At 37.6% G+C, this 24,060-nt stretch overlaps 4 protein-coding genes across 4 annotated transcripts; 2 read left to right on the forward strand and 2 right to left on the reverse strand.

Moving 5' to 3' along the window:
* Positions 1 to 399: 399 nt before the first annotated feature.
* On the reverse strand, positions 400 to 5,822 carry LOC105924178 (oocyte zinc finger protein XlCOF6). Its single transcript, XM_012860056.3, has 2 exons — positions 5,590 to 5,822; positions 400 to 3,351 (listed from the first exon to the last, which is right to left on the reverse strand). Exons 1-2 carry the CDS (start codon positions 5,726 to 5,728, stop codon positions 1,340 to 1,342), a joined length of 2,151 nt encoding a protein of 716 aa, XP_012715510.2. The 5' UTR covers positions 5,729 to 5,822; the 3' UTR covers positions 400 to 1,339.
* A 963-nt stretch (positions 5,823 to 6,785) lies between these two features.
* Positions 6,786 to 9,911, reverse strand: LOC105924177 (zinc finger protein OZF-like). The gene has a single exon (XM_012860055.3). It carries the CDS (start codon positions 9,821 to 9,823, stop codon positions 8,450 to 8,452), a length of 1,374 nt encoding a protein of 457 aa, XP_012715509.3. The 5' UTR covers positions 9,824 to 9,911; the 3' UTR covers positions 6,786 to 8,449.
* A 3,679-nt stretch (positions 9,912 to 13,590) lies between these two features.
* Positions 13,591 to 17,224, forward strand: LOC118565240 (zinc finger protein OZF-like). Its single transcript, XM_036145429.1, has 2 exons — positions 13,591 to 13,771; positions 15,491 to 17,224. The coding sequence occupies exons 1-2, from the start codon at positions 13,693 to 13,695 to the stop codon at positions 16,891 to 16,893; spliced, it is 1,482 nt and encodes a 493-aa protein (XP_036001322.1). The 5' UTR covers positions 13,591 to 13,692; the 3' UTR covers positions 16,894 to 17,224.
* Positions 17,225 to 17,953: 729 nt separating this feature from the next.
* On the forward strand, positions 17,954 to 24,060 carry LOC105924497 (gastrula zinc finger protein XlCGF57.1). The gene is made up of 2 exons (XM_036145424.1): positions 17,954 to 18,217; positions 21,412 to 24,060. Exons 1-2 carry the CDS (start codon positions 18,049 to 18,051, stop codon positions 23,094 to 23,096), a joined length of 1,854 nt encoding a protein of 617 aa, XP_036001317.1. The 5' UTR covers positions 17,954 to 18,048; the 3' UTR covers positions 23,097 to 24,060.

The following is a 24,060-nucleotide window of genomic DNA, read 5'->3' on the forward strand; positions in this document are numbered from 1 at the left end:
AGTTTAAAGGATTTTCGATGCAGTGTAGTTTATAATCTAGCAATAATAATCAAGATTGAATTATGGCATGTTTGCTACTTTATAAGGAAGAAGCACTCTTAACAGCACTGTAATAAAACATTGTACTGATTATTCTGATAATCTATCAAATTGTATCATGTTTGTTACAACCAGATCTACAAAGGCCTGGGTTGTCCTGTTCCACTGAAATGTTACCAGGCTGTTTCCTGGGCGCTTTAATAGCTGCCCACTGCTCAGTAAGGGATGGGTTAAATGTAGAAGACAAATTTCACTGGAATGTACAATTGCGACGACAAATAAAGATTTCTTTCTTTCTAAAAGGCAGATTTCATTCTCATCAATGTTAAACATGAAACACTAATTTAAAAAAATGAACAAACCACAAGAATTATCTTTTAAGGTAACATCATCTTCTATTGTGATTTTGGCCAATACAGAAAAAGTAAATCATGTTACAATTTTTTATGTCAATCAAATTTAATATAGCAATTGAAACAAAAAAACTAGCTTACTGACCATCAAAAAACCTTCATTATTTAAACAAGAAAAACAAAACAGACTCAAACATTACATCTGGCAATTCCTTTATATGCCTCGTTAGCCGACTCTTTATCAACTATACGAAACATGTATTTGTAAAACAAGCAAACCTGTAAAGGCAAGTAAATACTAAGCATATTTTTACATTCTTCAGCTTTATGAACATAACTTAAATTATGGATGAAACTTTTTTATCAATCATATTTTTTTTTATCCAAAAACAGCTGCAACAGACAAGAGTGAGGGAACAAAAATCATGACATTTACATCTCAATATTTTTTTTTCACCATCCTGTTACAGAAATAAGTCAATATTGTCAATTTGGTTTTGTGTAAAGCATTTGGCTTTTGCTTTTCCTCTATTTTCATTCTTAGTCTACTCTAGAATTTTAAAGTGTTAAACGCAAAGCCAGTACTTTTAATCATGTTACTCATCATTAATGCATTTTGAGGGTCAAAATGACTTTGTTTTGATATTGTAGGAGGAATTTCAATACTAATGTTTCTAGTAATGAAGCTCAAGCCTGTTTATTGTCAGCTGGATTAGTAATTATGACCAGAGGAGGATTTATTTTCTGACAATGACAGAACTAGTTTGTTAAAGAGGCTCTTCGTTTGAAAGACCTAGCTTCCATATAGCTTTAACCTAGCCTGTGTGATGCAAGTATATGTTTAATAAATCTGTATCAAAGAACTGTCCTTCCAAGTTTGTAAACGATCAAGATTTCTCACCTGTGGGAGTGTTGATAGGTACCGTTTTATCCTGTAACTCCACAAATCACACAGGAAAAGGTTTCTCCCCAGTGTGAGTTCTCAAGTGATCAATTAGCTTATTTTTCTGAATGAACCCCTTTCCACAAACCTCACATGAGAAAGGCCTTTCGCCTGTGTGAGTTCTCATGTGAACAGTTAGCCCATTTTTTTGAGTGAACGCTTTTCCACACACCTCACACGAGAAAGGCCTTTCCCCTGTGTGAATTCTCATGTGAGTAGTCAAAGATATTTTGTAACTGAAACATGTTCCACAGGTCACACAGGAAAAGGGTTTCTCCCCTGTGTGAATTCTCAAGTGATCAGTTAGTCTATTTTTTCGAATGAACCCTTTCCCACAAACTACACATGAGAAAGGCCTCTCACCGGTGTGAGTTCTCATGTGAGTAATTAGCCCAAATTTTTGAGTGAAACTTTTTCCACAAACTTCACACGAGAAAGGCCTTTCACCCGTGTGAGTTCTCATGTGAATAGTCAAAGACATTTTGTGACTGAAAGGTCTTTCACAAAAACCACACGAGAAAGGCTTCTCACCTGTGTGAGTTCTCATGTGACTAGTTAAATAGCTGTTTAAACTGAAACTCTTCCCACAAACATCACATGATAAAGGCTTCTCACTTGTGTGGGTTCTCATGTGAACAGTTAAAGAGCTGTTTTGACTAAACTTCTTTCCACAAAGACCACACGAAAAAGGCTTCTCACCCGTGTGAGTTCTCATGTGAACAGTTAAAGAGTTGTTTTGACTGAAACTCTTTCCACAAACCTCACATGAGAAAGGCTTCTCGCTCGAGTGGCTTCGCATGTGAAAAGAGAGTCGATATTTTTCACTGAAATGTTTTCCACAGGTCAAACAAACGAATGGAGCCTCACCTGTGTGAGTTTTCATGTGCCTGGTTAATGAAAACTGTGAACTCAAACTTTGTCCACAAACGTCACACGAGAAAGGCTTCTCGCTTGTGTGGGTTCTCATGTGAACAGACAGTCGATATTTTTCATTGAAATGTTTTCCACAGGTCAAACAAGGGAAGGGAACCTCACTTGTGTGGATTTTCATGTGTCTACTTAATGAAAAATTTGAACAGAAACTTTGTCCACAAACGTCACACGAGAAAGGCTTCTCGCTTCTGTGGGTTCTCATGTGAACAGACAATCGATATTTTTCACTGAAATGCTTTCCACAGGTTACACAAGGGAAGGGGGCCTCACTTGTGTGAATTTTCATGTGCCGAGTTAATGAAAATTTTGAACAGAAATTTTGTCCACAAACGTCACATGAGAAAGGCTTCTCACATGCGTGAGTTCTCATGTGAAGAGACAGTCCATATTTTTCACTGAAACGTTTTCCACAGATCAAACAAGGGAAAGGAGCCTCACTTCTGTGATTTTTCATGTGCCTAGTTAATGAAAAGTTTGAACAGAAACTTTGTTTACAAATCTTACAAAGGAAATGACTCTCACCTGTCTTAAATGCCATCTTTTTAGTCAAAAGACTCTTGTGAGAAAAACGTTTATAATACATTTTCCAAGAATTAACTTCCTTATTGGGAGTGTGCTTGCACCCCTTTCGATTTGGACTATCAGGATTCTCATTGTGATCTCTACATTTCTGATGTCTCTTTTTTCGTGTTCTCTCCATCTTTCTGTTCGATCCTGAGTTTTCATGAACCTGGATCTCAGCATCAGGGGGTTCCTGATTGATGAGTTGGTTCCTCCTTAGTTCTGGTTCAGTGTGGGATTCTTCCTTATTTATACAAATGGTCATAAAGATATCAGTCTCCGGTTTTAGCACAGGCTGCTCTACGTTCTGACTGATGTAGAACTCCTCCTGCTCTGCTTTTATCTGCTGATGTCCTGGCTCCTCCTGCTCCTCTTTTATGCACTGATGTCCTGGCTGCTCCTGCTCCCGTTTCATCTGCAGAGGTTCTTGTCCCTCGTGGTACAAACTGGAGTTCCTGTCCAGGTCCCAAAGAAGGTGGTCACCCAAATCATCATCCTTCACAGCATCATTCTGTAGAAAGTCTTGGAAGAGAGGGGGGTAAAAACAGTAAAAAGGTCAGAGACAGAAGGTTTTTCAGAAATCATACCCATCATCATCATCCCAAAATTTGCTCTGAGAAATATCTTTAAGCTTGAACTGAACACTGTTGTGCAACAGGCGATGGGGAATAAAATCAGACAGTAAGTTAGACTACCACATATCCAGGCAGAATCCAAGCTAAGTACATCCTTGCCCTGTTCCAACATTGTAGCTTGAAAAGTCGACTGCCATGGAAACAGGCTGTTTATGATCTTTCTAAGCTGTGCAGGAGCAAAGCTGACCCAGGTGTGAGCCACATCTGTGCCGCACAGAAATCCACATAATGCAGCCCCAGCAGCGTTGAGCTTCCTACAGCTTGAGACCCACATGAAGGAGTGGGAGCCGCCTCCTCACAGCCCCACTTTGAGCTAGCTACCTGCTTGCTGCTCAGACAACCAGCCTTCACTCTGGCCCAACTTCTTCCAACTGGGTGCCCAAAGTCAACCGAACTGACACAGAGGCACAGACAGTTGTGGCAGAGTTAGGCAGGGAAAGTCAAATGGTTTATAAATTTTTTTTTTTACTGTTTTATTTTAAGCTTTGATCACAAGGTCCTGGAGCCTATAGGCTAGCTTCCGCGAGCATTCTGGAAACCAAGCTTTGCTGACATGTTTGAATGTGATTTACGGTTCTAACAAACTTTATTTGGTATTTATAGGTAATGTCTTATGAAAGGAAATCTTTAACAGTACAATTAATAAACACTGCCTGGCCAAAAAAAAAAAAAAAAAAGAAGAGAAGACTTTTTTGGACTCATATTGTTGGATTAACCTCGACTTGACTAACTGCAGCAACTCCAGATCACAGCACTGCCCCCACAGGCTTGTACAGTAGCCACTAGGCATGACGGGTGCATCACTTCGCCTGCCTCTCTTCATACCCTGATGTGCCGATTCAATTCAATTTAATTTTATTTACATAGCGCCAATTCATGGAGTTTGCATGTTTTCCCTGTGCATGTGTGGGTTCTCTCTGGCTTCCTCCCACAGTCCAAAAACATGACTGTTAGGTTAATTGGTCTCTCTAAATTCTCCTTAGGTGTGAGTGTGTGCGTTAGTGGTTGTTTGTCCTGTCTGTCTCTGTGTTGCCCTGCGACAGACTGGCGATCTGTCCAGGGTGTAACCTGTCTCTCGCCCTTGAATGCTGGAGATAGCCACAAGCACGCGACACCATGAGGGATAAGTGTGCATAGATAATGGATGGCTGGATGGATAGCGCCAATTCATAATTCATGTCATCTCAAGACACTTTCCAAAGTCAAATTCAATCACATTATACAGATTGGTCAAAAAGTTTCCTATCTAAGGAAACCCAGCAAATTGCATCAAGTCTTGACAAGCAGCATTCACTCCTGGAGAAGCATACAGCCACAGTGGACAGTCGTCTGCATTGTCCATGGCTTTGCAGCAATCCCTCATACTGAGCATGCATGAAGCGACAGTGGAGAGGAAAACTCCCCTTTAACGGGAAGGAAAAACCTCCAGCAGAACCAGGTTCAGTATGAACGGTCATCTGCCTCGAGACTGGGGGTTACAGAAGACAGAGCAGAGACACAACAAGACAGACAAAAAAGCACAGAAGCACACATTGATCCAGGAATCCTTTCTACATTATATGGTAAATTACTATCACTCTGAAACAGGGTAAATCTCATCAGACCACATAACCTTCTTCAAATCCTCCAGCAAACTGTTGCCTTTCCCCCTGATTATTCTTACGACTACACACCTGTTCAATCTAAATCCCTTAAGTTCTGGGCATTGCGCGTTTGGAAATGCTATTACTTTCACTGCTAAATACACCCTGAGGTCTACTGTTGTTTTTTTCTTCAAGTGATAGCCCATCACGTTAATCCAGTTCTCACCCCAGTTTTAGTTGTTTCTGCATGTTCTTATTTGTTTTCTCTGCGTGGTGCATGCCAATGATTTATTTGACCCTCAAACAGACTATCGTCTTTTTGTCGATCACAGTAAACATCTCTTTCGACGTGCATGATTAAGAAATTAGAAAGTTCTCACTGCGTCAGCTGGGGTTAAATTACTTGTTGCCCGCTGATTAGATGACCGCCCGCGCAGCACAGGAGTCTCGCACCTATTTGCTTCGTTAACTTTAAACTGCTTTCAAGAACTTCGCCTAAACTGTTTAATTCATAAGGGATTATTAAAATGTGTGTTTCATACCTTCCCGGTTTGAGGTTATCAGTGGGGTCGGAGGGAAATCCAGCGGCCAGCTCTGCTCCTCCTCGGACTTGACAATGATTTCTGGAGCCGGAGATTCCTGCTCGTTTATTAAATGTGTTTGAAACTGAACTGAAGACATTGTTAGAGCAAACACTCAAACGTTGAGCTCGCAGAGAAAAACCGTTTTGTATGCATCCGCCATGACAGAAAAGCCCTCACTGTCAGGGCTGTAAGTCGCCTAATCGCCATCTACTGGACTGGAGTGAGAACAGGCGATGGAAGAAGGGGAAGTTATTGTAAAAAAAAAAAAAAAAAAAAAAAAAAAGAAATTACAATTATTGGCTTTGTTTAAAATAGTTAATTTATTAGACGTGTTTTAAATTGTGTACTTTACAATCTATACATAATAAAAAGGTGAATTAAAGGCAAAAGGCAAAGGCAAATTTATTTGTATAGCACATTTCAGTACAGAGACAATGCAAAGTGCTTTGCATGTGCTTAAAATATAGGAACATAAAACAGAATAAAAACAAGTAGGAATAAAATGTAGAAACAAAATTGAACATGGGAAAATAGAAACTAAAAGCAAACATCAAAAACACTTGGACTACAAAGTTGGACTAGTGATGTTTCAGTAAAACGGTTTCATTAGAACCGTCAAAGGCAATCCTAAACAAATGTGTTTTTAATCTTGATTTAAAAGAACTCAGACTTTCCACATTTTTAGTTTTCTGGAAGTTTGTTCCAGATAAGTGGAGCATAGGAACTAAAGGCAATTAAGGCATGTTTACATCTTTACAAGGGCAAATAACTTCACAGCACTGTAAAAATAAAAACAAAACAAAACACATCATTGTATTGATTATTCTAACGATATAATGGGGTAACATTTTAATCATCAGATTAAGAAAGGAAGGAGTAATCTCATACTTGGGGTGTCTTGTTCCACTGAAATGTTATCAGGCCCACCTAAAACGCCCCCCCCCCCCCCCCCAAAGTAAAACATGAAACCAAATCAAAAGAATAGTTCTTTAAGGTACATCATGTTCCTTTCCAAACACCACAGCCCTGACCGTCCTATTGTAATTTTAGCTAATCCAGGTTTTAGCTAATCCAACATTTTTTTTAATGAAAATCTTTTTAATATAATTATGTATGTCAACTTCATTTAATACTGCAATAAAAAAAGAAAAACATTGACCTTCAAAAAAGGTTTAATCATTTAAACTAGAAAAACAAAACAGAATCAAACATTACATTGACAATGTTTTATAAGCCTCATTATGTGATTCATTAATTATAGAAAACATGTACTTGTAAAGATCAATCCTGTAAAGCAATATAATGCCTATCAAAAAATCTTACTAGTACATATTACTTTTTTTTACATTCTTTTTAAAATTATTTAGAAATTTGTATTACTCAACATTTTAATTAGCCTTTTAAACTCCCCCTGAATTTTGTTGAAACACCTAATTTTAATTTTATTTTTTATAAATTACATTTCTCATCTATTTAATTTTCAGGTTCATCCAAAATAGATGAAAATCCATTGAAAACAGGTGCAGCAAACAAGACAGCAGGTAAGAAAAAAAAAATCATTCCATTTGAATTTTAATATTGGTTTCTGCTGGTGCATTATTTACCATTCTGTTACAGAAATAAGATACTATAATCGGACTATAATAAATCAGCCTAGAGATTGAAGGCTGGCTCTCTGGTGCAGCCAGAACAACCTGTGCCCTAGTCTAAAAGTAGCAGTTAATGACATAATTTTAGGAAAAATCTATCCAAATTTCCCAAATTCCAAATTTCTTCTTAGAATTTTACCTCAGTAGGATAAAAGTTATTCACAAAAAAATGTTAGGGGTAGGGTTAGAGTAGTGAAGATGACTTTTAGTGAGCCTAAGAGTGTCTGAAGCAGGGAAAATGGTGGAAACAGGGAAAGCTGATTGGCTGATCCACCACCTAAACAAAGAGAAAATGAGTACATACATTTCTATAAAAAATATCAAACAATTTTAATACCTAGATAATATAAACTTTATCACCCCCATAGGGGGAAATTAATTAGTTTGAGAGGCTGGACGGGGTAAAGGTGGCTCTAGCTAATGTAATTTCTTAGAGAATAAGTAAATTGGTAAAAATTTTAGATAATCATTAATTAAAGTGGAAAAATTTACAAATAAAATATATATAAAATAAATGAGAAATTATTTTCTGTATTGCATAATGTCAGTAGCCTAAAAGATAATTTAGATGTTTGCTTGTGTGATACCATCTCCTCGCTTTCGATGCTGCAGCGCTTCTCATTTTCCAGGCCGGTGCGTAAAAGCACCAAGAGTCGGAGTCGAACCTGGGTCGGCCGCCAACCAATCACAGCTCTTAAAAGACAGGGTCACTACAGGCAACGGGGTCAACCACACCTCCTAACCAAGATAAAGATTTCTATCATTTCCTTCCTCAGAGTAGCACTCAGCAACTATCTGAATCGCTCTTAAGCTAAGACTCCAAGGTAGGGATTTTTAGGCTAAGATAGGAACTCTCTGAAAGGACTTTGATAATCTTTGTGATTACGGGCACAGGAGCTTAACACGCTCAAAACTGTGGAGATGAACGTGGACTTCAGGAGGAGCCCCCCTCCATCTCTGTGTTTCCTATTACCATACTCAACAGCCCTGTGTCTGCTATGGAACTGCTTTATTTGTATCTGCTACCAAAAAGGAGAGGGCCAAACCCAGTTTTGACCTTTGGCAAAATCGTACAGCCCTATCATTCACTGATTTACGTGAGTTTTGATGTGAGCCATTGACTGCCATTTAATTCTGTAACTTTTTTCACAGGTGGCACATGAAAACGGTTACTCGTCTGCATGAGTTCTTAAGTGACAAGTTAGCATACTTTTTTGGATGAAACCCTTTCCACAAACCTCACAGGAGAAAGGACGCTCACCTGTGTGAGTTCTCAAGTGATTAGTTAGCCTATTTTTTCGAGTGAAGCCTTTCCCACAAACCTCACAGGAGAAAGGCCGCTCGCCTGTATGAGTTCTCATGTGAGTGGTTAAATAATTTTTTTGACTGAAACAGGTCCCACAGGTGACACATGGGAAAGGCTTCTCCCCTGTGTGCGTTCTCATGTGAGTAGTTAAGCACCGGTTTTGCCTGAAACATTTCCCACAAAGACTACACGGGAAAGGCTTTTCCCCCGTGTGAGTTCTCAAGTGATCAGTCAGTCTTTGTTTTCGAGTGAACCCTTTTCCACAAACCTCACACGAGAAAGGCCTCTCACCTGTGTGAGTTCTCATGTGAATAGTTAAAGAGTCTTTCTGACTGAAACATATTCCACAGGTCACACATGGGAAAGGCTTATTACCCGTGTGGATTCTCATGTGCATAGTTAAAGAGCCATTTTGACTGAAACATTTTCCACAAAGACCGCATGAGAAAGGCTTCTCACCTGTGTGAGTCCTCATGTGATAAGTTAAAGATATTTTTTGACTAAAACTTATCCCACAGGTGACACATGGGAAAGGCTTCTCACTTGTGTGCGTTCTCATGTGAACAGTTAAAGAGCCTTTTTGACTGTAACTCTTCCCACAAATATCACATGAGAATGGCTTCTCACCTGTGTGGGTTCTCATGTGAACAGACAGTCGATATTTTTCAATAAAATGTTTTCCACAGGTCAAACAAGGGAAAAGTTCCTTGCCTGTGTGAATTTTTATGTGCCTTGTTAATGGACCTTTTGAACTAAAACGTTGTCCACAAATCTTACACAGGAAATTACTCTCACCTGTTTTAATTGTCATCTGTTTAGTCAAAAGACTGTTACAAGAAATAGTCCAAGAATACATTTTCTTATCCTTGGGAGTATTTTTGCACCTTTTTTGTTTGGAACTGTCAAGATTCTCATTGTGATCTCTGGATTTATGATGTCTTCTTTTTTGTACATGCTTTTTATTTCTATTTGATCCTGAATTTTCTTGAATCTCGCCTTCAGGGGGTTCCTGAGAGATGGTTGGTTTTAATACAGTGTGGGATTCTTCCTTATTTGTAAAAATGGCCATAAAGGTATTAGTTTCTGGTTTTAGAGCACGCTGCTCTAAATTATGACTAACATAGAGGTCCTCCTGCTCCTCTTTTAACCGCTGATGTTCTGGCTCCTCTTTAGTCTCTTGATGTTCAAGCTCCTCCTTAATCCACTGATGTCCGGGCTCATCCTTCTCTTGTTTCATCTGAGGGGGTTTTTGTTCCTCCTGGTAAAAATTGGAGCTCTTCTCCTGCTCACAGAGAGGGTGTTCTTCCTCCTTCACATCATCACTCTGTAGAAGGTCTTGGCAGGGGGGAAAAAAACAGTAAAAATTTCAGAGAGAAAATGTGTTTCAGAAAACATGCCCAGCAAAAATTATTCCAAGAAATTGTATAAAGTTGTGACCCATTAATCCTTGAGGGGTTTTGCAAGTAATTTCTGCCTGAAAATACACAACAAAATAAATCAAGATTAGCTTCACAATTATGAGGTCTAAAGGTAAACGTTTTGCATCTGTGTAAAGGTAAGGCAAAAAGTGGAACCACTATTGCACCTGTTACTAAATATAAAAACAGAATAGTACCCTGATTTTATAAATCCACATCTTTACAACATCTGTAGCCAAGTAGGGCCGAATCAGTTGAAGCACATTTGTTCCACAGAGGTTTTAGTGGGCAGTATAGTATGCCAGGCGGAGCTGTGATTTTGGCACAATTCATTAATTGATTGAAATACAGTGTTAATTCAGACAAACAGCATTCTATAGTGATGTTGATTTTATTTCTGTTAATAAATTCTTGAACTTGAAGAGGAGTTGTCACTCCTTTGTTCTATTTGTGTGCATAGTTTGATGTTAAAAGAACGCCAGTGCTTGAATTCATCCCTTTCAACTATTGTCCTGATATCAGCTCTTGAGCTGATATTCACCAGACAATACCTAACAGACAGAGAGTTATTTATCAAACATTACATAACTTAAAACAGTTTGTGATAGCACAACACCTTGAAAAACTTGAGATCACATTTTTCAACTGTGCTGTGGGCTCCGCTTTAATGTCACTCCAGGAGAGGTTTGACACAATGAATCAAGCCAAAGAAAAATATAGAGTGTTGTTTCATTTCAGCAAAGTGAATGGAATCTCTGCAATGAACTACACAACACTCTTACAGAAGAGGGATCAGCTGACATTGATGGACCTGGGATGATGCAGAAAATCATCAACCTTTCTCAGCTGCCACCACATATGTCTGCCTTGGAAATGCTGACATTTCTGCATGAAAATCAGCTTCAAGAGGTATGTCCCAGTCTGTGGATTGCACTGACTCTCCCTGTCACAGATGCCTCTGCTGAGCGAAGCTTTCCAAAACACACGCTCATTAAAACTGTGGTCCTGTGTGCAGGAACTTTTATGCGGTCTGGCTGTCTTCAGCACCAATGGTGGTTCATAAACTGTCATATGACGTCCTGATCGCTTATTTTGCAGCCAAGAAATGCAGACGTGTGCCTCTCCAGGGCCTCTAACAACTGGTGGCTGGGAAAATGTGTTGGTGCATGAATCTATAGAATAGCATTGTCATATTGGTAAGTTTATCTGTTGAGTAAATTATACCATGCAGTTATTTGTACTTAGTTATGGTTATTTACTGAAGAATGTGCACGTTATTACCTATAGGACAAACCTAGTACTTGAAAACTTTGCTTTGTTTCCACTGCAATACATTTAACTGTAATTTTTTATTTAATTGATGCATGCCATTATTGATACAAAAGATGTGTAGTGTGTTATTGAAATTGTAATCTCTATTAGGCCCTCTTATTGCAGCTGTTTTTAAGATAGTAACATGCGGAGTTATCAAAACTGTGTTATTTTAGTCAAAACTGTGTTATTCTGCATTCTGCGGCACGCACTCCTGGGTAGGACTATTATAAACTGGCCCCAATTAAGAAAGCAATAGAAATCCTAAAACCGCATACAAGGACTTTCCCTAAACTCTTTAATAAAAATTGTTGTTTCATACCTTTTCGGGGTAAGATTATCAATGGTGTCCAGGTGAAATCCGGGGGTCTGCTCTGATTATCGACCTCTTCCTCGGACTTGACGAGGATTTCTTCAGCAGGAGTTTCCTGCTCGTTGCTGAACTCTCTCTGAAGCTGAACTGAAGACATTCTTAAAGTAAACACTCAAGTAGACAGAGAGAAACCGCCTGCAAAATTGATTCAAACCACCATCCGCCATTAGCCTCACTGATTCTCATACGGACGGCTGTAAGCCGCGTTATCGCCACCTACTGGACTGGAGTGGAAACAGGAAATGAAAGGAGGGATAACAAAATCTAGTTTTGTTTAAAATATCAAAGTTCATTCTCACAGTAATTTCCCATTATTGAGTAAGAATCCTATGGATTGAAGCAGTGCTTTTTTTAAAGGGTCTTCTTTGTGTCCTGTAGAATAAGACAAAGAAACCCATTAAGGTAGATAACAAAACAATACAAAATGTCCAAAGAATGAACTAAGAACATAATTCACACAAGTATGAACTAAGATGGCTAGAAAAACGCAAAGGGAAGGCAAGCTTTTTTAGAAAGCACTTTTAGGTAACAACAAGATTCAAAGTGCTGAACAAAAAAAGAGGAGCATTACAGAGACAGAAGGAAACATTACAGACGCAAACACATTGCATTGGAATAGTAGCAGCAGGTCAAATACAGAATAAGACAAGCTGGACTACAAACTTCAACATTAACTTTTAAATGCAACTCTAAAAAAATAGGTTTTTAACTTTGATTTAAATTGATTTAAATGGAAAAAACAGAAATCTAAAAAAACTCATGCATTTTGAGAATAATAAGCATGAGGGGATTATTAAAGAAAGCACAATCTAGGAAACAAAACAACAAAATACAATCATAAAATAAGATCCAATCCAGTTCAATTCAGTTTTATTTATATAGTGCCACCTTGCAACCACCTTTTCTCTGAGCAGAGAAATAACAGTTCCACAAGTCCCATTTTTACTGCAGTAAGAAGTTTGTTTCTGATAGGAAATGAAAAGACAGTAAAACAATATATAGTCCTAAGAATAATCATTTATTTTTTCTTTGCAAAACTGCCTCTTCATTTTACAATTGAAGAGATATATTGATATATTGTACTGTGTCTCTTCCCTTATCAATAATCAACGGAATAATCTTTATTGGAATTTGAAACTATTGAACTATGCGTATGAAGTTGAGTGTAAACTATTTCTGATCATCTTTTTTCATTGCTTTTTTGAACATCTGAATGTGATGACGAGTTCTAATTCTATGGGCTTAGAAAACCTCTTTGTTATTGCCCTAATCTTTAGCTCAATCCAGAGATTCTCTGTCAGTTAGGACCGTGGCAGTAACTTCCAGTCAAGTCAAAACATGCTGATAAAATGAAAAGAGTTGCTTAAATCCAAATCATCTAGAGAGCTTTGAGTAACTTTGTTCTTTGTCTGTCCCCCCCCCCCCCCCCCTTTTTTTTTTTAGCTTACCTTTCTAGGTGAAGATAAGACAAATAGAATTGGCTGTAGTATTTGAAACATAAATGATATGGGGACACTGATTTAAACATCACTCAAAAAAATTTGGGGCACTCAAAACAATAACGACTATAACTGTGTGATAGTTGTAGCCTGGAAGAATCTGTTTTGTCTGTTTTTATCAAATGCAGGGAAAACATATTGATCATACAATGACAACTCACTATGGAGATAACAAAAATAAGGGGGTCAAAATATATAATCATAAGAGCACATGAGATACAAGCCACTGTTCTCGAGTTTTGCTTTTAATGTGCACTTCACGCTTCATTCCTGTAGGTGGCGGTAATGTACCTTACAGTTGCATATGTCACCCGGTGGAAGATACTTCCGTGTTTTGTTTTCTGGACGGAGAAAATCCCAGATGCCTGTATCCTTAGTATTCTTTTTTTTTTTTTTTTTTTTTTTGCAATAAGGATGTCTTCACTGTAGCCTCAAAGAGAGTTTATCAAGAGCTTTTTATGTTCTAACGTAGAAAAAGATTACAGGGTTTAAATAAATCATCGTCATGTCCGAGGAACAGAGCAATGATTCTCGTAGACTGCTTGATTTCAGCTGGGGACCCCAGATAATCTTACACCGAATAGGTAAAACATCTGCGCCACTAACGTTTTACCGACGAGGAAAGTTGTTTGAACGCAGGTTAATGGGTTAATTTGTGAGGCTTTCTTCACGTGATCAGTCTATTGAATATTCCAATCTTATGTTTTGTTTTGTTTTTTCATCTAAAGGAGCAATAAGACATTTACCGTTAAATTAAACAAAATCATTCTCATTTGTCACCCGAAATGGAAGTAACATTCCCTATTTAAAAATAATCTGTCCCCCCAAGACGATTTAATAAATTACAGACCTATATAATCTTCTTTTTCTATCTGAAATTCTTGAGAAAGTAGTTGCTAATCAACTTTGTAAACATTTACAAAGTAAAGACCTATTTGAAGAGTTTCAGTCAGGCTTTAGAGCTCATCATAGCACTGGTGAAACAGCACTGGTGAAGGTCACTAATGATATTTTCATGGCCTCAGATAATGGACTTGTGTCTGTACTTGTCCTGTTAGATCTCAGTGCTGCATTTGATACAGCTGATTACAATATTCTCCTAGAAAGACTTGAACATACTGTAGGGATTAAGGGAAAAGCATTAGGCTGGTTTAAATCTTATCTGTCGGACAGATTCCAGTTTGTTCATGTTAATAACAAATCTTCTTCAAATTCTAGGGTTCCTTGTGAAGTACCACAGGGTTCAGTCCTTGAGTCAATTCTCCAAAGAGCAATCCCAACACATTTTTGCACCATTTCACCAAATTACCTAATAGAAATCATATTGATCGTTATAGATAATTATCAACAAATTCAAAACATATATTTTAAGTGTAGCCCTGGCCATTTTATGCTGTTGCTTAATGACCTATTTTTGGATACAGAACACACACACTGAATTCAAACGCAAACCTTTATTCAACCAACTTTTTACCAATACTGCAAGTTTTATAAAAAGAAAAGAAGAACGCGTGTTCTCTGAGCTTTTTGAAGTGGGCAGAGCTTGGTCCATGGTCTGTGTGTGTGTGTGTGAGTGAGATTGGTTGGGAGGATGTAATGACTGTAATATTTTTATTGATCCTTTTTTTCTATCATCGATATACGTTTATCGATCGATATATATTGTTATTGAATTATCGTCCAGCCCTAATGTCTGATAATTTTACCAAGTGGAAGCATGTAAATAATAAAGAGAACTGACCCAAACACTGAACCCTGTGGTTCTCCACCCACAAGTAATCCTGGAGCATAAATTAGTTGGTGCTTGTCTATTTATGTTGTTTTTGTCTAAGATTGTTTAAAAAAAGTATTTGAGTTTAGTTTAAACCATATTCATATTAAAAACACGGTATTCTGTGTTTTTGGCAAATAAACTTTGTATGTGGCTAATTGAACTAGCAGAAAGTTAGCTATGATGCTAACAAGTTTTAACTTTGACAGAAAATAACAGTTCCCAAGGGGAAATTAAAAAAGTATTTCTTTAATGGCTTAAGTTTATGTTTATCGGATTATATCAAGTACTTTTAGGTTTTAAATTTAAATTTTCAAATCTTATCATTTCCTATTATTATGACAGTATGTAACAGTCAATATTTAATATTTAGTCTGTGATTCAGCACTTAAGAGGGAATGCCTGTCATTCAATAGGGTAATATTTATACTGACAGTAATTCAGTGTTCAGTTTAAACGTTGAAACATTTCACTGGACAGTGTTTCTAAAATTCTTATTTTATTTTTTGACCTTGACCTGTTTCCTTTCCAGAGTTCCTACAGAATCAAATTGTAAAGGAGAAGGATCATGGTGACCAGTTGCTCTTTAACCCAGAGACGAACTCCAGTTTGGACAAGGTGGAACCAGAAAACATGCTGATAAAAGAAGAGCTGGATGACCTGGAAAATCAGCAGATAAAACAAGAGGGAGAGGAGCTCTGCATAAATCAGGATGAAGAACAGTTTATAATGAAGCAGGAGACTAATGCCTGCATGGGGACTCTTACTAATGTTAAAAAATACCTGTCTGAATCAGAACCAAACATGAATCAACTGTTTTCTAGGGACACTCCTGAAGCTGAGAACCATCACCTTGAAGGAAACGATCATAAAAACATAGCATCAAAGATAAATGAAGGGGCAAAAAAGTATAGTAAGTGCAAGAAAACTAGACGGCATGTGGACAATTCTGACAGCTCAAAACGACACGGCCACAAGAAAACGAGCAAAGATGAGAAACTGTATTCTTGTAAAATATGTGATAAAACATTTTCTTCTAATAGTCACCTGAATAGACACAATAGAATTCATACAGGTGACAAGCCTTTCTCGTGTAAGATCTGCAGAAAATGTTTCATTTATAAAAGCATGTTAACTATTCACATGAGAAGTCACACAGGCGAGAAGCCGTTCTCATGTGAGTTTTGTGGAAAATGCTTCAGTCAAAAGTTTAGCGTAACCATTCACTTAAGAACTCACACAGCTAAGCCTTTCCCATGTACGGCATGTGGAAGGAATTTCAGTCTCAAATGTGATTTAGTACTTCACATGAGAATTCACGCAGGTGAGAGGCCGTTCTTGTGTACGGTTTGTGGAAAGGGTTTTAGACGAGAGGGTTCTTTAACTGAACACATAAGAACTCACACAGGGGATAAACCTTTCTCCTGTATGACTTGTGAAAAAAGATTTGGTCAAAAGCGTTATTTAACTGAGCACTTGAGAATACACACAGGAGATAAACCTTTTACCTGTATAAACTGTGGAAAAGGTTTCTATCGAAAACAGCATTTACTTTCACACATGAAAATTCACACAGATGATAAACCTTTCTGCTGTAAAACCTGTTTGAAAAGATTTAGACGAAAATGTTTTTTGACTGAGCACATGAGAATTCACACAGGTGATAAACCATTTACCTGTATGACCTGTGGAAAAGGTTTCCATCGAAAACGTCTCTTAGCGTTACACACGAAAACTCACACGGGTGAGAAACCTTTCTCGTGTGAGCTTTGTGGAAAAAGTTTTACTCAAAAACAGTCCTTAAAAACTCACATAAATACGCACACTGGGGAGAAGCCCTATGCGTGTGTGATCTGTTTTAGAAGTTTCACTCAAAAAAAGTCTTTAAACAATCATGTGAGGACACACAACGGTTCCACGGGTTCTAGTGAATGACCTGTGGAAAAAGCTTTAGGTTAAATGTATTTTAAGTGATCACATGAGAATTTACACTGATGAGAAGCCTTTTCCACACAGGACCTGAAGAAAAACCTTTACTGACGTATGGTATTTGAAAGGTCACATATAAAGTAAAAAGTTCTTGAAGTGATTGTATTTATCCTTGATTTGAGCAGGTACCGTATTTTCGGACCATTAGGCGCACAGTGACTTAACGTATATTTGTGCGTTTTTGTCCACATATAAGGTGTACCGGATTTCAAGTAGTGGAGACTACTGCTTTCTTCAGTTGTGTTATCTCCTAATGTATTACCTTCTTATATTTTAATATGAGGAAAATAAAGACAAAATGGTAATTTAGCATTTTTGTCATTTAATCCTGAGATTTGGATCTAGTCCCTTTAATTGCCATTAAATTTTCACATTAAAACAACAAAGATATTTGTTCCTCTATAAGGTTCTCTCACTTATGTTCTTTGTGTTCTTTACAAACGTTAATAATGATCCTATATCAGAACCCACAAAACCATTAATTCTGATATAAAAAACAAATCTCAAAGACAACATCTCCTACAGCATCTTACTCTGTAAGAGATGGCCATGATTTCCTGTTGGGGTTTGTGGCCTCATCAATGCTAATTTTTATCTTAAATTATGTTTATATTTTTCTAAATCATAAACATAAATCATGGGTGTGGGTAGACTAGTGTTATTCCTTGCAGGTTTACTGAAAGGAGCATCCCCACCTCCTCTTGAGGTCTTTATGAATCTCGTGAAAGCTGCATTCTCGTATTAAACTTTTTTTTTTTGTTTCTTTCACAATTCTGATTCTGATATCGCTATTTTGTTGGTCTTTCTTCCACATGGTACCGTAATTTAATTATTTAATGGATCACTGAGTTGTCTTTACTGCTGGGAGATACACCTCTTTTTTTATTTGTTTGTTTTTTCGTTTTTTTCTATCATTTGTTTTGTTTTCTTTTTTTTACCGATCTGGGAAAATTCGAAGCGGAACAAAAAGTTACTGAAAAGTTTCTTCCGTGGCGCTTTACTGTGACACGCGGAAGGTCCAAAACATAACATGAGCAGCGTTAGCTTTCCTTCAGTTGGACGTTAATTTACAACGTTATTTGTGAGTGTTTGCGGGGGAAAATGTCTTCAGTTCAGCTTCACAGAGAGTTCAAAAGCAAGGAGGAAATTCCGTCTGAGCAAATAATCCCTGAGTTTGAAGAAATAATCGTCAAATCCGAGGAGGAGGTAGATGATCAGCGCAGACTGCTGAATTTCAGCCAGACAGCAGAGGTCATCTTACACCGAACAGGTATAAAACACCGGAGGTGATAATAAGATTTTACCAATGGCAGCTTTGTGTCTCACTGAGTGTGTATTTTATTTTATTTATTTATTGCTTCTACAAAGCATTTGACGACACAGCTTTCGATTCTGCGCTCAAATTTAGACCGATTTTTGAAGCAGTATTGACAGATAATTATATATATATATATATATATATATATATATATATATATATATATATATATATATATATATAAGAAAAACAACTGGAGATCTCTTAAACGTTAGTGTTGGGGGTATGAAACTTAACTAGAAGGTGTTCATCTTGGAAATGTCATCCCATTGACAGTTCAATAACCTGAACAGTATTATGACAGATTATAGAGGAAAACTTTGATATTTAATAAACCTTTATTCTATTTTGGTTCTGTTTGACTTTTAAATATTTATTTTTTTGCCAACTAAAGCACAAGCTCAATTCAAGCCCGTCTTGTGGGCTCCAAGCTATAATTCTACACCAATGACAGTCGATTTACAGCACAGTTTGTGTTTTGCAGTGCAGCTGTTTTTAAATTGGAAGTACTTTTACACTATCCCTTATTTTTCACAAGCAAATTCCCATCCCACTTTGCATTAAGAGCTCCTTTCTTACATGGTAACAACTAGAAAAGAAAATTTGACCATCCTTTTTCCAGTTGCTTGGCATATTGTTAGATCTTTATTTCTCACTGCGTTTCTTTTACCGCTTTGTCATCAACTATTTCCTGCATTCTAGTTTGTATTTATTCAATAGCTGAAACTAAAGGGTTGATAAATCTTTTCTACTTTACATTTTTCTGTAAGAACGATGATAGTAAAGTATTAGCAGCTCTGTCTTTGATGAAGGAATTTGTTACAACACCATTTCCTGTTGTCTGCTTTCCCCCCTGCTCTTATCTATACTGGTCACCTGGACTCCCATCTGCATGCTAATTGTACACCCAGTTCTACTTAATTGTTAATATTATGGATCTTTCCTTTGGATCTCTGCTGTATTTGTTTACTTAGTGTCACATTCCCTTCCTTTCACTAGTGTCTGAGATTTCTTCTAAGCAATTCTGAGAATGTTTAGTTGAAAATTGTCTTTTTTATATCCTATAATACAGCTTATCCAGTTTTTTGATGCTCTGTATGTGTATATTTACAAAGGAAGTTCAGTGAAGCTGCATCTTGCGGCTGTAAAACATTCTAATATTAATTGAGTGTATGTTTTTTTTATTATAATTTCTTTTGTCAGTGAATTATACATGATTAGAGTGTGACTTTTCCCTGGTAATTATTTATACTTAAAGGTTTCTCACAAAACATACTCATATTTTTAGGGTAAAAGAAGAGGATAAATGCTGGATAAACATTTAGAAAAGAGAACGATACTCTAGAAAATGAAGCATCCATTTGTGATCCCAGGTCATTTTTACAGTACCTTTATCTCCCATAGAAGAAGAGTGAACAATGCATAACATAAAGGATTGTGTACCAGGACTGTAATATAAGTTTAAGCCACCAATGTTGTTTCATGAGCTGTGAGGTTCACATTCTGGGTGCACAATAGGCGTACACAATATATTGCAAATATATCATCATTGCAATATAAGTGTGTGCAATATTTAGATTGCAAAGGAATGTTTAAAGTGATATAATTGTTGACTGATATAGTCCAAGTGTTATAAATTAGAATTTTTCATGCTAATGTCATTTTTAGCCAGGTGGACGCTCTCAAGGTAGTAGATGCTGACAATGGACACAAATGATAAATCTAAATGCTAAAGGTTGCAGAGCAGAGATTAAAAAAGAGAGAAAAGAAGTAAAAAGGATATGTTGCAGCTGGTACCATCATTGAAATGTCACCCAATATTGCTGTTGCAAGATTTTCTAACATAGTGCAGTCCAGGTAGATGTACACAGGAGAATTTTATTCACTCTACCTGTTGGTTTGTTTCTGAGGAGCAAATTGCATACCTCCCCGTGTGTCTAGGAGCGTGTTCAGTCCTCCTGGACCTCCTGTAGTCTATTATTACCTCGTCTTACTTTGTCTTACTAGTGTTCAGGATCAGGTTGTTCCTGAAGCTCCATTGTGTGAGATTGCTGTCCTCATCCCTGTAGTGGGACTCATCATTGTTGGAGATGAGATCCACTACAGTGGGGCCTTGTTGTGGAGTGGACAGCAGAATAGTCCTGGGTGGAAAGGGTGAAGAGAGCTCGGCTGAGGACACAACCCTGTGGCGTTCCTGTGTTGAGCATCAGTAGAGCAGATATGCGTTTCCCTATCCTCACCACCTGGGGTCTGTTGGTGAGGAAGTCACTGATACAGGAGCAGAGAGGTTGTGGAGCTTCAGCGCCAGCATGTCTGGTAGTATGGTGTTGAATGATGAGCTGAAGTCCATGAAGAGCATCCTAGCATAGGTGTTGGGAGCTGCAGATGAGTCAGAGCTGAGTGCAGTGCTAACGAGACAGCATCCTTTGTGGAGTGATTCTCCCTGTAGGCAAACTGCAGGCTGTCCAGGCCAGAAGGGATGGCTTCCTTGATGCACTATAGGGGGTTTTCAGCTGACGTCACGCTCACGTGACTAGGATGATTAAGAGGAGGATCCTCTTAAAGCACTTCATGATGACGGGGGTCAGAGCGTTGGGACGACAATCATTTAGGCAGGTGATGCTTGGTTTCTTGGGGACAGCCAGGCACGATAACAGAGGATATCAGACAGGCATGCTGGTCGCTGCACTTGTAGTCCGTGATGTTTCTGATGCCTCTGGAAATGTCACATGGATTCTTGCTGTTGGAAGTGGTTCTTGGTGCGCGGCTGTACCTTTGCAGGCCATTCTGTCTCCAGATCTGAATGCTGCAACCCGAGCCTTCAGCAGGGACGAGTGGTCCGCCCATGATTTCTGGTTAGGAAACACTCGATCTTCGTGGGTAGGACAGCATCAGTGCAGAAGTGGATATAGGAAAGCACAGATGATGTGAGGCTTTCTAGGTCAGCGCCCTCTTTAAAAACATCCCAGTCAGTGATTTCAAAACAGTCCTGTAGAGCTGAGCAGCCCTCTTCTGTCCAAACCTGGATGGTTTTTATTACCGGTCTGATTCTGCAGATCAGTGGCTTGTTGACAATACCTTAATTAAAGTTTGGTTTATTTAACTCTTTAAAATGTTTATTTTTGTCTTTCTTTCTGTTGCTCCAGACCCGCCTCAACAGTATGATATTCAAGTGGATAAGGTTTTTAATGACCAGCAGCTGTGTGGCCAGGAATGGAACTCCAGTTTAGACCAGGAGGAACTTGAACATCTGCATGTCAAAAAGGAGCAGGAGGCTCTAGAACATTTCCCGATAAAAGAGAATCGGCAGGAACTAGAACAGCTGCAAATAAAGGAAGAGCAAGAGGAACTTGAACATCTCCAGATAAAACAGGACCAAGAGGAGCTACTATGCATACAGATAAAAGAAGAAGAGGAAGAGCTTCATCCTGACGTTGGCAGACAGGATGAAGAGCAGCGTGTGCTAAAGGAAGAGACGGATACTTTAATGGTAACTCTTACTAACGAAGAAAAATACTGCATGGAACTAGAACCAAACAGTAACCAACTCAACTCTCAAGATATTCCTGAAGCTAAGAACCACAATCAGGAAGGAAGAAATCCAAAAGTTTCAGGATCACGGACAGTGGAAGTGCCAAAACAAAATAAAACTTTTCAGACGACCAGACCTAAAAGAAATAATGCATATGGTGGAAAACAAAAAGTGCTCAAGAAAAATTCTTCAGTTAAGAGACAGTATTCTTGTAAAATGTGCAATGAGGTGTTTTTTCATAATAGCACCTTTATTAGACATCTGAGAACTCATACTGGTGAGAAGCCTTTTTCATGTCCAAACTGCGGAAAATGTTATAGTCAAAAGGGTCATTTAACAGATCACATGCGAACTCACACAGGTGAGAAGCCCTTTGCTTGTACCACTTGTGGAAAAAGCTTCAGTCAAAAGAGCCATTTAACAATTCACATGAGAATCCATGCGGACCAGAAGCCTTTCTCCTGTATGATATGTGGAAAAAGTTATAGCCAAAAAGGTCAATTAGCTTATCACGTAAGAGGTCACACAGGTGAAAAGCCTTTTTCATGTAATGCTTGTGGAAAAGGTTTTGGTCAAAAAAGTAGTTTAACTTATCATATGAGAAGTCACACAGGTGAAAAGCCTTTTTCATGTATGACCTGTGGAAGAAGTTTCAGTTTAAAAGGTAATTTAATTTATCACGTGAAAAATCACGCATGTGAAAAGTCTTTCCACTGTGTTACTTGTGAGAAAAATTTCTTTAAGAAAGAAACTTATGCAACTCATCTCAGGACTCACACGGGTGAGATGCCGTTTTCATGTGTCACCTGTGGAAAAAAATTCAGCAAAAAAAAAAGTTTTAACACTCACCTGAAAACCCACACTGGTGAGAAACCTTTCTTATGTAATATATGTGGGAATAGTTACATTCAAAAAAGTAGTTTAACTTACCACATGAGAATACACTCACTTGTGAAACCATTCTCATGTAATACTTGTGGGAAAAGTTTCAGTAAAAAAGATATTTTCACATCTCACTTGAGAAGCCACACTGGTGAGAAGCCTTTCTTGTGTAATAAATGTGGAAAACAGTTTACTCGCAAAAGTTTTTTAACAGTTCACCTAAGAGTCCATACCGGTGAGAAGCCTTTCACATGTACTACTTGTGGAAAATGTTTCACTCGAAAAAGTTTTTTAACAGTTCACATGAGAACTCACACAGGTGAGAAGCCTTTCTCGTGTACCACCTGTGGAAATACTTTTAGGCAAAGGGCTCATTTAATTTGTCACATGAGAACCCACACAGATGTGAAGACGTAATCTAGGGAACAGTTTAAAATTCTTCAAAATCAGTTTGCTTGGCCAATTATTACTTAGAAGCTGAAGTAAGAAGGAAATTTAAAAAAAAAATTCAAGTAAAAACTAATACCACAAAAATGCTTTCATAAATAAACTTTAGCTTCTCCTTTTTTAGCATGTCAGATACTAATTGTTAGTGTATTGTAGAAGAAAAAGCTTTAATTTTGGAAAAAGTTGAAGCTGCTTTTAGAGTGAAATATGACATTTGCTATCTTTATTTTTTTCTGTCTTAATTTCTCCTCTAAAGGCAAATACCACTGGTGATATGGTTGCAGCTCCAAAACCTTTAGATTTTGCAACCTGTGATAATATTTCCGATTTGATGTAATAAATATTAGGCACATGCAGTTTAAGAGACAAGACCATATAAAATTTGTTGTAATGAGTTTTAGCAGCAACATTGAGAGAAACTATACCCATTTGTTTTGTTTAATACAAAATTAGAGTAAAGTTTTGACAAATTATATTGTTATAAATAATCTGTTATCAGAGAATACTAACTTTGTCCATGTTTGACCAGCTTTTAATTTTTTTTTGCTTGTTTTAATCTATGATTTTAATGCAGAAACTTTTTTGAAAATATGCTAGATTTGAGATTTTACTTACAAAAGAAACAATTTATTGATAGTAAATTGTATTTAAAAGATTTTATGGTGAGTTTCTAGTTATCCAGTTCAGGTTTATTTATTATAAATGTTTTAGTTTTGAACCAGAAGGAATAAAAAATCTGTCCTGCTATGTTATTAAAAAAAACTGTGAAATCCTCCCTTGTCGCAGCATCAGTTCACGACAACTTTAAAAACTGTTTATGGACTGGTTAGCATCTACTTTATTGGATTTTGATACCTCTAAGTATGATAATAATGTTCAACATATTCATCCACTGTTTACGTCACTGTCCTGGCTCTCACTACACAATACACCC

This window comes from Fundulus heteroclitus, chromosome 13, assembly GCF_011125445.2.
Source record: "Fundulus heteroclitus isolate FHET01 chromosome 13, MU-UCD_Fhet_4.1, whole genome shotgun sequence".
NCBI classification, from domain to species: Eukaryota; Metazoa; Chordata; class Actinopteri; order Cyprinodontiformes; family Fundulidae; genus Fundulus; species Fundulus heteroclitus.